Source organism: Stegodyphus dumicola, chromosome 3 (genome assembly GCF_044657685.1).
Source record: "Stegodyphus dumicola isolate Sdum_Otavi_A_Nest chromosome 3, ASM4465768v1".
In the NCBI taxonomy this organism is placed as follows: Eukaryota; Metazoa; Arthropoda; class Arachnida; order Araneae; family Eresidae; genus Stegodyphus; species Stegodyphus dumicola.
This window is the reverse complement of record NC_140770.1, coordinates 12,968,991-12,984,084: the sequence shown is the minus strand read 5'-3', so window position 1 is coordinate 12,984,084 and position 15,094 is coordinate 12,968,991. Positions and strand designations below refer to the sequence as shown.

General features: G+C 33.9%; 1 protein-coding gene across 1 annotated transcript in view; it reads left to right on the top strand.

Annotated features, from left to right (window-relative positions):
• Positions 1 to 12,945: 12,945 nt before the first annotated feature.
• The window catches only part of crok (crooked), a 38,428-nt gene continuing 36,279 nt past the window's right edge, over positions 12,946 to 15,094 (top strand). Inside the window, exon 1 of the mRNA XM_085812576.1 lies at positions 12,946 to 13,104. Within this exon, the coding sequence (XP_085668702.1) occupies positions 13,041 to 13,104 (64 nt within the window). The 5' untranslated portion in view covers positions 12,946 to 13,040. The remainder of the gene's footprint in view (positions 13,105 to 15,094) is intronic.

The window sequence follows — 15,094 nt, the reverse complement described above, 5'->3', positions numbered from 1 at the left end:
TTCGTTAAAGTTTTACAAAACATGAAATCGATAATAAAACAAATTCCAAATTTCTAATTTGGGCTTCCACATGCCCATATTCACAGTAGGATTACGTCATGCAAAACTGGATGGCTCTAGGTACCGTTGTTTTATCACACTGCGAGAAACATACATACATTGATGCAGATTCTTCATTATTTGATTTTTTCAAATATAATACAGGGCGATAATATTGGGTGGCAGCAGTTTGAAAAGTGAAACGGACATTCAGGAGTGATTCGACGCAAAATCGCAAAACGAAAAGAATAATCCCTCAGAGACAAAAATGGTACGTTTTGTGGGATGGAAATGTGTAAAAATATTTACTTTTTGCCGAAGCAGTTTATTTTCCACCATTGACAATTAGGTTAAATTGATTTGATTACGAATTCGAAGCTTTTTCCCTTTAAAGTTACTGTTTACTTCCACGCCTCTGGAATTAATTTGCACTTTTACATTGTCCTGCGTTGGCAACATGCTTTAGATTTGTCATCGGTAGAATTCTAGGATATAGCTGACTTGTAACTGTTCTTTTTCTTATTTTTAAAACTTAACTTTATGATCGTATTATTAGTAAATGTTTACGTATGCATATTTTATCATTATGTGTTTACAGTTTGGTTACAGGTCTCGATATACGGAGTTCTACCTACCCGGACTTCAGATACCTGGTAATTCAATCGTGTGTATTAAAAATAGATTTCCAGTGACATAGAAAAAGCAATCTCTGTTCACTGTTTTCTTTTAATCAAATGATAATATAAGTTTTGAACATTTTGAGGGTTTTTTCTTTGCCGTCCAAAGGAAATGGAGAAACAATTGCCAGAAATTTTAAAGCTAAAATTCCTTGTGAGTCGAAGTTTTAATGTTATTCGACGGTTAAGATAGTATTATGAGTTATTAACAGATATTATTATTATTTTAAATGAGAAGCGAGATATTTATAGGATTCTTGTATTTAAAATTTTTTTTTATGTTTAATTTTTCCAAAAAAAAAAAAAATGAAAATTTTAAACTTAGTGAATTTCAAAATTTGTTCAGAAGAACCCGAACTGCTGCAAAGCTATTATTTACTTCAACACAGTAATAGAGAAAATAATGGAAATTATCTCCTAAGAAATTCGAAGTGAAATTTAGATGCAAAAGTGACCGAGGGGAGTGGCGCCCCCTCGGATGGCCTCTGGAGGTTGGAACATTTTTAACCGTGTAATAAGGCGACTTCGTGTCTGGGAGCCCCTTCCTCTGGTGAACTGGTGAATTGTAATTATTTCAATAAAAAATATATTCATGAATCCATTTTACTTAAAAATAAAAATCGAAATATATATATATATATATGTATAATGTTGTATGAACTCAAATCCATTTAGTGCGAATACATTATTCAAAGCCCCTACTGCCGCTAAGAATTTTCGGACACCCTACACTTCTGAGTCAGACACGAAGAGAACACTTTGCCAACTCCCCCACTAGAAAGAATGTAAGTTACTTAATACCTTTCTGGCCTTTATATCTTCATGTACATTCACTGATCTTATTTATATTATTTTCTATATTATTTTTATATTATTTTTATGTTATCTTTGATTTGTTTTTACAAAGTTTGCATTATTTATCTTTTTTATAATCTTCTATGTTTATTTCAACTTTACTTTGAATTCGATTTCATAATGACAATTTCCAATGTTTAATTTCTACAAATAATATAGTACTCAAATGCATAAAGATGATAGTGTCGGGGACGGTTACTCGAGTTTTACAGGATTTCTCTACAGTAATTGATTTTTACTCCAAATTGAATTGACTAAAATGCTTCATGAGAATAAGTTCTTTGAGTAGCAACTATTCGCGGAAATATTTGGCCTGACTAGAATTGCCGGTTTGGCTTTAACTTATAACTCGAGTAAAGACGAAACACTTTCATATTACGCATTTTTATCAATTATTGTTCATTGAACTGGAGTTGGTTTGTTCCCCTTGAAAAGTCAACTAATTTCCGATCAATGGCAATAATTACATGTTTTAATTTTCCTTTTACAATTGAAATATTATTCTTCGTGATGATTTAACTCCAGTCCCCGTTAAAACATTATTAACATTTTGCTTTCAAATTACTTTAAAACATCTTTCAAAATATAACTTACCAGTATGGATGCACACTTTTAAAATAATTCTACTTTAATTAAACTTAGGAGATAATATAATCAATTAATCAATACTGTTTAGGAAATAAATTATTATATATATATATATATATATATATATTGTTACGAATTTGGTATTTAAAAAGCTAATGTTAGTTCAATTATAAATTAAATGGTTTTATTTCTCGCGCAGTGCAGCGCGTGACGAATATTAAAAGAAAGCTAAGCCGGAAAAATTAAAAACACAAGAGCGCGTGCATTAAATAAATAAATAACTCTTTTTCATTTCGAGAAAGTACTGGAAAATTCTAGCACGTGATTTTAAAATGTTATAAAAGGAGGAAAACATCTCAGTTCGTAGTTAGTTCATGGAAATTAAAAGTAAATCCGTCAAAGAGCCAAATTCTCCTTTTCAGACGTCATCGGAAGTTCACTCCTGTAAATGTAAATATAAAAATTAATGATCAAGCCCTAGCAATTGTTTCAAGTACCAAGTATCTAGGAGTGGTCTTCGACTCACAGCTGTTATTCAAAGAACACACGGAGTATGCCTTGCGCAAAGCCACCGCTGCTAAAATGTCTCTTTACCCTTTAATAAGAAGAAATGCTAAATTAAATATCAGTCTCAAGAAGAAGATCTATACCAGCTTAATAAGACCCACCCTACTTTATGCAGTGCCTATCTGGGCCACTGTGTACAAGACTTATAGACACAAACTACAGGTCTTTCAGAACAAAATACTCAGACAAATTGTTGACTCCCCATGGTTCGTACGTAACCTGCAGATACATAAAGAACTAAAAATAAGACCCATAGATGATCAAATTCTCACCACGAGCCACAATTTCTATGCTAAAATAGAACTTTCTCAATACGAACATATCCGTAATCTGATAAATTATGATCCTACTATAAAAATTGCAGCAAAGCGCCCAAGAGGCATCTTCCATAACAGCAAATGGTGAAATGTGTATATATTGTACATAGTACTATTATCTTTATTTTATCTTCATTGTGTCATTTTACCAGTGTCTTTGAAACTTTATAGACTTATGGACATGATCCGTGTACCTGGATCTTCAAAGCACTCATCTTATATTTGTCATTTTCGTAATCTTCTTATTGTTATATCAGAGACTTTGTAATATTGTGGACTTATGGACATGATCCGTGTACCTGGATCTTCAAAGCTCTGATTATTTATTGCTAGTGTAAAATGTTTTTCACCATTTGCCACTTCGCTCAAATACCGCCGTCCCTATATGTACATAGTGTATAGTTACAGTAACTCATGTGCCTCAGTGTTGTACAAGAACTTTAGTGTTTAATTTCTCAGACCAAGACTTCACTGAATTGTGATATCTACTATTTCAAGATGCATTGGGCTGTGGACAGTTCACGGGAGGGTGACTCCCACGTGACTACCACTGTCCAATCCGTGTTTTACAGAAAGGATGAATTTGAATATTTTGTTTAGCTAATCTGTTGCACTTAGTTGTGCCATTTGTCTTCATTTAGATCGTGATATTAGTTTAATTATTCCAATCTAGATAACCTGTTTCAAAACTTGATAATTATTAATATTTCCAATATTTCTCATTGTACGCGTAAGCTGGTGACCACCCGCGTGACAGGCTCCTGCCTGTCACGCGGCTCCCTTACTCACCTACATTTCACAAAATTTGACAAGTTTCGCCTAGTTAGCGCGGCGTAAATCGCCTTAATTAAAAACTTAAGTACCAACGCCTTAGGGCAATTTACCAACAGAGACGGTTAAAGTAGCGGTTGGCTACTAATTGCCGCCTAGCCATTGACTCGATTTCGATTTCGAGTTCGTAGTTAGTTGCTTAGTTTGTTGTTGTTTAGAAAACTGCTCTTGTTGATTGTAGCGAATTCGCGGATTAGCGTTCTTTAGCTGTTTTGAATTACGTTCTATTGGACATTTGAGTAGTTAAAAGAAAACTACTGTGAGATATTGTAATACTGCGTGATAATTTGAGAAAATTTAAGCATTTTTGTTGTGATAATAATAAATTTTTGTTCATTTTTCATCGGACTTGTGCATTCATTTAGTAACGAATCCGTACGCACGCAACAATTTTTGGTGTCAGAAGTGGGATTTGAATGCCAATAACAAGAGCGATGGAAGAGCAGTTAAGGCAATTGATAACAGCCTTTGCCTCGTTTAAAGAAGAAATGAAAGAAGAGATGAAATCTAGCCAAGGAAAGATGGAAGGGGCCGTCAACTCTGTTAAGGACGAAATGAAAGCCGTTCAAGCTGGTCAAGAAAAGATTGAAGCAGGTCAAGAAGAAATGAAAAGAGAGATTACCTGCATAATAGAAAATAAATTTGAAGCTATGGAAGGCAGAATTGACACAGTTGAAAATAAAGTTGGACTAATTGAAGAAAGAGTTTCTTCGGTGAAAGAAGAAATAGAAGAAAGAGTTTCTTCTGTAAAAGAACATATAGAAGGGAGAGTTTCTGCTGTGGAGGAACGAATTGAAGGAAGAGTTTGTGCCGTCCAACACCAAATCGAACAACAAATTGATGAGAGAGTTTCTGAAGTTGCCAAAGAAATGGATACTTTAAAGAAATTCGTAGCGTCGGCAGGGAGCAGGAGTGATGATTTTAAATTCTTACCAATGCCTGCTCGTCCACCTCTGAAGCTATCCACATATGATGGGAAGACCTCCTGGCAGGTGTATAAGACACAATTTTCTATCGTGGCGGATGCGAATGGATGGGATTCCCAAGCTAAGGCCTGTCATCTCGCCGCTTCTCTAAGAGCCGACGCAGCGGATATCCTTCAGACTCTTCCCGAAAACAAAAGGTTAGATTTCGAAGCTCTGTCCGGCGCCTTGGAGTTGCGCTTTGGGGAGAAGTGTTTAAAAGACTACAACGGGCTTCAATTAAAATCCCGTCAACAGAAGCCCACCGAATCACTCCAGGAACTCGCCACGGATGTTGAAAGGCTGTCCCACCTCGCCTTTACGGAGTGCCCGAGAGAAACGAGGGAAATTCTGTCGCTACAATATTTCATCGATGGCATCCGGGACCCTGAAATACAGAAAGCACTGCGAATGGCCGATGTTAAAGATTTGAAAAGCGCTTTAGTGTATGCCATGAAATTTGAGGCAGCCCAGCAAGCAACTCTTAGGGATAGCTACCCAGTCAGATCTGTGCGAGTCCACGACCCAGGGGACCAATTGATGGCTCGTTTAGATGATTTATCCAGACAAGTCGATGCTTTGATACGGAGTAGCAGTGAGAACAAAGTGGCTGTAAGATGTTGGAGATGTGGTTCTGAAGGTCACCTACGACGGCATTGCAGAACACCCCAGGGCACGGATAATAAAACGGATGAGTTGACAAGACCAGTGAATGCTTTAAGACGGAATAGTGGTGCAACAAAACCGACCCTAAAGTGCTGGAATTGCGGTGTTGAAGGCCACCTACGAAGGAACTGCAGAACTCCCCAGAGCACGGAAAATAAGGCATATGATTTAAACAGACAATTAAATGCCACGGGAAGGAAAAGGACTGACAAGAAACCAAAGTGCTGGAACTGTGGAGCTGAAGGCCACGTACGAAAGAATTGCAGAACACCCCAGGGTACGAAAATTGAGACAATTTCTGAGCAACGACGCAGGAAACAAATTAATGACCATATCAAGGAACGGAGGTTGCCAGATAATGAAAAACCCTGTTTTAAAGCGCTTAAGATCTCTATAGTGAGTGGCAACAATAACGGACTGTCCATCAATGGGAATATCGATGGAGTTCCTTGCAATATGATCATTGACACAGGAGCTAATGTTACCATCATTAGGAAAGATTTAGCTGAACAGTTTAAAGATAAATTTATTTGGACGCCATCCTGTGTTACCCTTCAGACTGCGTCTGGAGATAAGATCGACATAACTGGGAAGTTAAACGTGAACATCACGTTTGGAAGTGCCGCCTACCATCACACGGCATATGTGGCGGATATTACAGATCCATGCATACTCGGATTGGACTTTTTAAGGAAATACAATTTTCCCTTAGACTTCAAAAACAACAAGCTGCTTTCAGCATCTGATGGCATGACTATCCATCCTCAAAAGGGATCCTCGCCTGGAAATGTCGACGTCTTGTCCGAAAGATCGAGCTCGGGAAGCTGCCGAAATCATACTAGGGTCGAAAAGAAACTCAAGACTACCAGCTATTCTCCATCCCAGAAGCTCTTCGGTCGAGACCTTCGTCTGCCTTGTGACAGCCTGTTTAGTCGCCCTACGGATGCGCCTTCATCGCCTGAGGAACACATCCAAGATGCCCAGGCCCGGTTTGAGGGGATGCACCGTTCTGCACGAAAGCGAGTCAACTTGGCGACGGAGAAAATGAAGATCAGATGCGACACAAGAGCTACTAGACAGAGATCCAACAAAGGAGACAAGGTGTGGTTGTGGAACCCAATTCAACGAAAAGGACTGAGTCCTAAATTACAGTCACCTTCGGATGGTCCATATACAGTGCTGAACACGAATGACGTCGTGGTTCGGATCCGTGAGTCTTCGAACTCTTACGACAGGTTATCTTATTACTATGGCCATAGTACCTAATGTAAATAATTGTAAATAGTATCAGACCATGGTCCTTTTTGTTTATAAATGTGTATTTAGTATTTGATTGCATTTAGTATTTGATTCGTATTTAGTATTTGTTTTGTATTTAGTATTTAATAGCCTTTGATTTGTTTAAGTTAGTTATTGCATTTATTGTTCATGTTGTTTGATATTGTAATGTAATGTTCATGCCACAGTTGTAAGTTTAGCTTCCTGTCCAGGGATTGTACTGCCCGGGACGTGCAGTCCTTGGGAAGGGGGCAGTGTTACGAATTTGGTATTTAAAAAGCTAATGTTAGTTCAATTATAAATTAAATGGTTTTATTTCTCGCGCAGTGCAGCGCGTGACGAATATTAAAAGAAAGCTAAGCCGGAAAAATTAAAAATACAAGAGCGCGTGCATTAAATAAATAAATAACTCTTTTTCATTTCGAGAAAGTACTGGAAAATTCTAGCACGTGATTTTAAAATGTCATAAAAGGAGGAAAACATCTCAGTTCGTAGTTAGTTGCTTAGTTTGTTGTTGTTTAGAAAACTGCTCTTGTTGATTGTAGCGAATTCGCGGATTAGCGTTCTTTAGCTGTTTTGAATTACGTTCTATTGGACATTTGAGTAGTTAAAAGAAAACTACTGTGAGATATTGTAATACTGCGTGATAATTTGAGAAAATTTAAGCATTTTTGTTGTGATAATAATAAATTTTTGTTCATTTTTCATCGGACTTGTGCATTCATTTAGTAACGAATCCGTACGCACGCAACAATATATATACTAAAATATTCCGAAACGGCTACCTGTAATTACAAGCAATTTCGCGCTCGCACAGGCCTAGCGGTAAAGTCACTAAACACTGGGTAGTTCGATACAGGGTTCGAATCCAGGCGAATGGACTGGCTGCACGGGCGTTTCGTGGTTTTCCCCTTACGAGAGAGTTTTTCTTAGAAAGTCCTTCACGAAGGCAACCCTCCCTTAGGCAGATAGACCTTGAGTGATTAAATAAATGGAATCAAACTTCGCACTTATTAACTCTTGGACTGGATCTGAAACAGTACGCATCAATTTACCAATTAATGTACCAATTGTCTGCATTCTAAACTCAGTAACTAAATTTTAAGCTATTGGTATTATAATTCAGAAGTCAAACAACAAAAATCAGCGAAGAAGATTAGAAAAAAGGAAACAGAAGTCTTTAGTTACCCAGCATTGTTGGTCCGAAAATCACACTTTCAAATTTTTCTGCTTCCAAAATTATTCAAAAAACATCTTCCATTGGAGAACTGGATTTTCTAGAGGCATTTCACATTCAAAAGAACTTTCTGTTCTAGTTAACGATCCTAATTCCAATCCATCTTTGCCTTCAGCCTTTAAAGAAATTATGTTTTAGTTCTGGTTTCATCAACAGATGGCGCCCGTAGCTTATTTTCTGTCCAGGTTTTCTTATCTTATCTGATCATTATATCTTATCTCGTTCATTTGCGCTTTTGCAGCTGATGATGGTGGTTCGGTAAAACTATCGAAACTAGTCCTGTGAAAATTTGAAAATATCACGCTGATTTTTGTTGTTTGATTTCTGAATTAGTATTTGTTCGGCGTGTTATTGTGTCTTAATTATTGGTATTATATTTTAATTTGCGTTATTTTTGTTCTCCATGGCGGGAGGACGAAAAAAAAATTGCGTTCAGATAAAGCTAATATTCATTTGAGGTCATTTTAGAGCAATGGGACTAACAGAAAGAAGGATCATTTTACTTTAAAGAGGAGACAGAAGGAAAGAGAAGAGAGGCTTTCATGGAGGACTTTCAGAAAGAAATTAGATGTTATTCGAGATTGTCCATGGGAAAATCGCAAAAACTTTCATCCAAAATAGTCTGTTCACCGGATGTGAGTCCAAGACAAATTATTACTACTCTTCAGCGGTTTTCCCATTCGACCGTTGATAGGCCAAATATCACGAATGTGTAAAGAATATCTGAATTATTTTAGCCACCCCTTTAAGGAAAGACAATTTCATATGTATGACCAATAATATTTCAGATTAAAAGCTCTAAGAAAAAAATCAAGGAAATATAACTATTATTATAATCTAAATGAATTACGTTAAATTTTAGTACAGAAATAAAATTATGCATTAAGTTGCAGGGTTTAAATCAATAAAAGTGGAATGTGTATTTCAGCAGATAAATTTTTTTCATAGTTTTAGTTTTGTAGGGAAAAATATGGTTTTTTTTTTTTTTTTTTTTTTTTTTTTTTTGCTTTAACGAAATAAAAATTTTTAATATTTTTTATCTTTTACCAATTTTTTTACCTTTGTTTGGACTTAAATTCAGCCGGAGCTTACTCGGAGCTCTGCTCCGGTACTAGTACTTCGAATGAAATTCCAGCCGGAGTCCGAAATAAGATATGATTTGATATTTCAGTTTATTATTTAACTATTTATCATTAATATAACTTAATTTATAAATTCTTTATTTATATCATTACATTTTATTTTATTTTCATTATTAAATATTCATCATTTTATTTATTTATTTTTATTCATGTTACCAGAAGATCTCCCATTTGAGCTTCGGCACTTCTAATTTTAGAAATTAAGCCCTGATAATTAAGAAACAAAATACGATAAACAAAAAACTAAATTCCATTCTTTTGTATTAAAATACATATTTGGCACAGAATAAATATTACTTAAATTTAGATTAAAATAGCTGGAATCTGGAGACTTTCAAGCACAGTATATTGCTTAAAAGAAAAATTTATAAAAAAATCTGATGTGTACACCACATGACTTCCTTGTATTGGAATATTAAATTATCCGCATTTTTTCTTGCATTTCATTTAAACTTATTGGATTGAATTAAATCTACTTCGCCGACAGCGCATAAACCACAACAGAATAAATGCATTCTTTAAAATTCACTCTAGTATTTGTTTACCATAGCGACACTCTGGCGCTAGATTCACTTAACAGTATTAATAATTATATAACAGTTAACTTATATAATAATTATATAACGGAAACTAAGTTAACTGTTATATAATCCAATAATTATATAACAGTTAACTTATATATTTCGTTCATATTATAACTCATAATGCACAAAATTTATATCATTTAAAGAATAGAATTATCTAATCATTGCCACATGTTCTATTCAAATACTATATATGAGTATAAAGCTAGAATGATGTATAAAAGAAATTAAGCAAACAAAACAAAAAAGAAACATTTCTTCACAGACGATTGAGTATTTTAACTAATTCAGTTCTCACTTCGCGAGAAGGCAAAAATACAAACTCAAAATATCTATATTAAAAATTACGAAGTAAATCTTAAACACTTATTTTCTCGAAAAAATTCCTGAAAGAATTAAGCATGATTTAATTGGCAAAAATAAATGAATGCGTTATCTTTGTTGTTGCGAAGCTAAGTTTCTCTAGATTGGCAACAAATCCACTAGTCTGCTGTTTCAAATGTAAACAATCAATGGCCGCCATAAAAAAAAAAAGGCTTAGCGGCACTTAGACAACTTTAAAATTGTTGATAATTCTAAAAATATTGCACACAGATGTACTAAAAGCATAAAAATCTTAACCGGGAGATAAAAACAACATAATGCAATCATTTTTAAAGCAAAAAATGTACAGTTTACAAACATATAAGAGTAAAGAAACTGAGATCACTGAGCCGGGTAACAGAGTGGATATATATATATAAATATATTTATAAACGTTTGGTGCGGCCGATGGCAACCAAAATACGAGGTGCACATCTACATGTTATAGCAGTCCTATATACAACATTTCAACGTTCTGAGGCTACTCGTTTTTGAGTTATGCGAGATAGGTACATACATACATACGTTCGTACGGACGCTACGAAAAATTCTCTTCAGAATTATTTTTAAAGCAGTTTGATAATTTTTTTGAAGGAAAAGAGTATTTCATTCTGTCCTTACGTACAGATATCACGCAAAAACATCGTTAAATTGCATTCGATAGCGGTCAAAATGGATATTTTCGTTAAAATATGCTGCCTGAAACTTTTCGCGATTACAATACTTCCTTTTTACTTCGTACAAGGAAGTAAAAAGAATTAAATATAAAAAGTTTAGAACTACAGAAATTATGCAAAATATCTTCTTAAGTAATATCTGTTTTCGTTAAATTTTAAAGCTAAATATTTGCTTTGAATAAATTAAAACTCGATTTGGAAAGAATTTTAGTTTAAAAAGATCTAGCATTTATTTCTGCATTTCTTGCCGGGACATAAAGCGATATACATATAAAAATATTAAAATAAGGCAAAATATGTAGAAAGATCTAGCAGTCTGGTATGCTGTTTAAAAATTTCAACACAATATCATCTTATCATCATTTTAATGTAACATAATTCTAATTTTGATGCAGACGATAATGCACACAAAACGCAGAGTTAGAAATTTTGCATCCGTTTTGAGATAAAAGCTTATTTTATTTATGCATCTGATACATAAAGTAACATTTGCTTCAGTGGCATTGCTAAGAATTCCAGATAAAATGATTAAAATAATATAGAATGATAATAGCGAAGAAGAAATAGTAAAAAGGATGAAGAAATGATTTTTTAAGCGATTAACTTAACGTTCAGTTCAGTAACCCACTTTAGAATATTGAACATGAATGAAAGATCTAATTCAGCACTGTCGATTTATACCAAACGCGCTTTTATTGAAACAAAAGAATAACAATATATAACAAAAGAATAACAATAATACGGCGAAGTAATTATCCGCATTTTTCAAATATGTCTCTCTGAAAATTTTGAGACACGCGTAAACGATAAGTTGAAAAAAAAAAAAAAAAAAAAAAAAAAAAAAAATACAATTCGATCTGAAAATGTGAACTGTCTTGAACAAAAATGCATCGCAGGGATAGAGAACATCCACCCTATTCACCTGATTTAGTTATCTGTGACTTTTGACTATTTTTTAATCTAAAAAAGGACTTAATATGGACGTCGTTTTTATTCGGAAGATGAAATTGATAAGGTTATAAACGCAATTTTTTTTTTCTATCGATTCCAAGAAATGAAAGGCCCACCAGCGGCCAAGCGGTAAAGTCGCTGAACACTGGTAGTTCGGTCCGAGGTTCGAATATCGCGAACGGGCTGGCTGCATGGGCGCTTTCGTGGTTTTCCCCATGTGTAACGTGTATACGAGCCAGTTTCCCTTAGAAAGTCCTCCACGAAAGGCATCCCTTCTCTTAGGCAGATAGCCTTAGTGTGCTTTGCCATAATTAAATACACCACACCACACCAAGAAATGAATGACTTGAAGCATTTAATCTTCGGAAAATTCGCCTACAGAAGTGCAATGATGTCAGAGGAGACTGACTGCTTTGAACATTCCTGAAATTATATAACTTTAAATAATAAGTATAACTTTAAGGGGTATCAGAAACCCATATACCGACAATGTTAAATTGGCCATTTTCGATGTACCTTTTCTCAAAATCTGCTGTAGATACAAGCTTGAAATTTTTTCTGTAATTAAAGTATACCTATCTGATTATACTGAAATGAGCTTCTGAAACATTTTGAATTTTATTTTTAGTAAATTACAGAATATTTTGTTAAGCATAGTAAATTTTAGCACTTTTCTCATACAAAAAAAATTAAATTTTTTTTTCTAAGTTTATTACAAAAAACTCATTTCAGTAAATATTAGGGAACCTAATAAATAAGCCATAAAAAGTTTAGATATTTGTGAGCAGTAGTTCCTGAGAAAAGGTACATCGAGTATAAAAAAAATCTTGTTTGCAGAAAAACGCGTTTTTGTGTCAAAATCCTCATTGATCAAAGCAGTAGATGACATATTAAAACTCGATTTTTTTACAGTTCTACTTTTCATAGAGATTAAAGAATGGTATTTTTAGAAAGATAAAAGTGTAGAGAATTTGAAAATGCAAAAATCCGAAATCACAATTTTTTGAAGATTTTGGGTTTCCCCTTAAATGCATATGTGTATCCGAACAATCTTGATGTGTGAAGCTCTGTTCTTTATATATGTCGAATTTATCCGTTAATTTAATTTCTTCGGTTTTTTAGTTCTTTTTCAAAATGAAAATGCGCGAATGAATGACGTGTCCGTAATAAGTGGACGACCCCCTCTTTCACGTGACGCAACGGAATAGAAGCCTACGTGAGAGCGTGTGTACCCGTCGCTGTGGCAACAAGTACGCGAGAACTTTTAAAAAAAACTGCAGCGTTGTCTAGTCACCCCGCGGGCACCATGCGAAATGTACTTTCTTTTGTGCTGTGTACCGTTGTATATATCCTATATCTTCTTCCTATAGGTAAGTACCGATTGATATTAAAGAGTTTTAAAAAGATTTTTTTTAACCGGCCCATCCTTACTTGCTTGTTTTAATGGCGGTCGACTTATGTTCAGTGCAACGAACAGTCGTGCACACATGTTCGCGTTGTTGTTTTCTCGTCGTAATTTCTTCGAGTGCTTAATATTATTGTTTAAAAAGATGTAGAAGTAATCTTTTGAGTGTGGATATAATTAGTTATTCTTTAATTGTGTCGGTTGTAAGGAAATGCGTGTACTTGTTTGATGGGCGTGGTTACAGTTTGTTTACAAATTTCTTTGGAAGAAAAATATGTTTTTTCTTCTTATATTTAAATATATAAGGCTCACATAAATAAACTAGAACTAAACGCGCTTAATATGCACATTTTGGAGAAAAATGTACTAGGTGTCCACGTATAATTGGATCCCGATATAACGCGATTCGTTTAGTAGATCTTGGCAAAGTGGTTTTTCAGTATTTTATAGTATTTTATTACATTAATGATTAAAAATTTCGAAAATTTTTAATCATTAATGTAATAAAATACTATAAATTTCTTCTATTTATGTACTGTAATTTGTAATATTATTTTTTTCTCCAGTGAACGTATTATTACATAATTATTAACGTCATTTATTAAAATATGATTTATATATTATTAGTCTCTAATACTGTAATATAATAGTGATGTTGCAAATAATAATCTGTAATAAAGTTAATATATTTTCAGTACTGTTAATAAAAATAAAAAGTAAATTGCCTGCATAAAATTAGCATTTTTTATAGTGATATATATATATATATATATATATATATTGTTACTGCTATGAGGATTGAAATCATATAATTTTGTAAGGGAACTGAGTTTTTGAGAATCAGATATTTTTTTGTAATAAGGGTATGCAAAACATGTGAACGTTTGAAATGTTTTTAAACGTACACTTTTTTTTTTTTTTTTTTTTTTTTACATTTGCTGCATGACACACATGCCGCAGTATTAAACTTTATAGATTACTAAGTATATATATTTAAATTAATTAATTTTATCGTTAAACATATTAGAACTGATAGCGATATTTAAAAGATCATAGCACAGCCGGTCATAATTGTAGTAAATGCATTCTGTAAATGTTAGTCATAGTTCGTAGGGGCTATGTATTTTGTACTAATAGGTATACTACACACACAGTCCTGAGCATACCAAAAAAAGGGGGGGTGCGGACTAACCCCGGCCTCTGATCTTCTCTCCGAAGAACCTTCACTTTTTAAGCATATGAATTTATATTTAGGGAGGAGGGAACTGAAAGGTTTCAGATTTTTAATTACGTCCAAAGGGGCGTTTTTTTTAACGTTTTGTGTGTTACCTTTATTTATTAAATATCATGTTCTACGTACTCAAATCGTAAAATTCAGTTCAACAGCAATATCGCACAATAATTTTAAGATGAGTCTATTTTTAGAATTTCCGATAGGGAGAGAGAGAATTTTTGCAATGGAGATAATTCCCACCCACCACATAATTTTTGTTTGAGATTGTTAAACAAAAATTCGTTAAAGTGTTACAAAATATGAAATCAATAACAATTAATTCCAAATTAGGGTTTCCAGATGCCCGATTCGGTAGAGGATTACGTTATTCAGAATTGGATGGCTCTAAGTAACCGTTGTTTTATCACAATGCGAGAAACATACATACATACATTCATGCAGATTCTTCATTATTTAATTTCTTTAAATATAATACAGGGCGATAATATTTGTTGGCAACAATTTGAGAAGTGAAACGGACATCTAAAGTTTTCAACGCAAAATGCCAAAACGAAATTAATAGCCCTTTTAAGTTAATATGCACTTTGGGCTTTTTTTAAAAAAAAGGGAAGACGAGGCTAAAAAAATGATCTGCATTAAAAGTTTTAAAGTTTATTGCGGAAATGGATTTCCAAGAATAAGTTCCTAACTTTTATCTAACACTAGAGGCTTGTTTAAACAT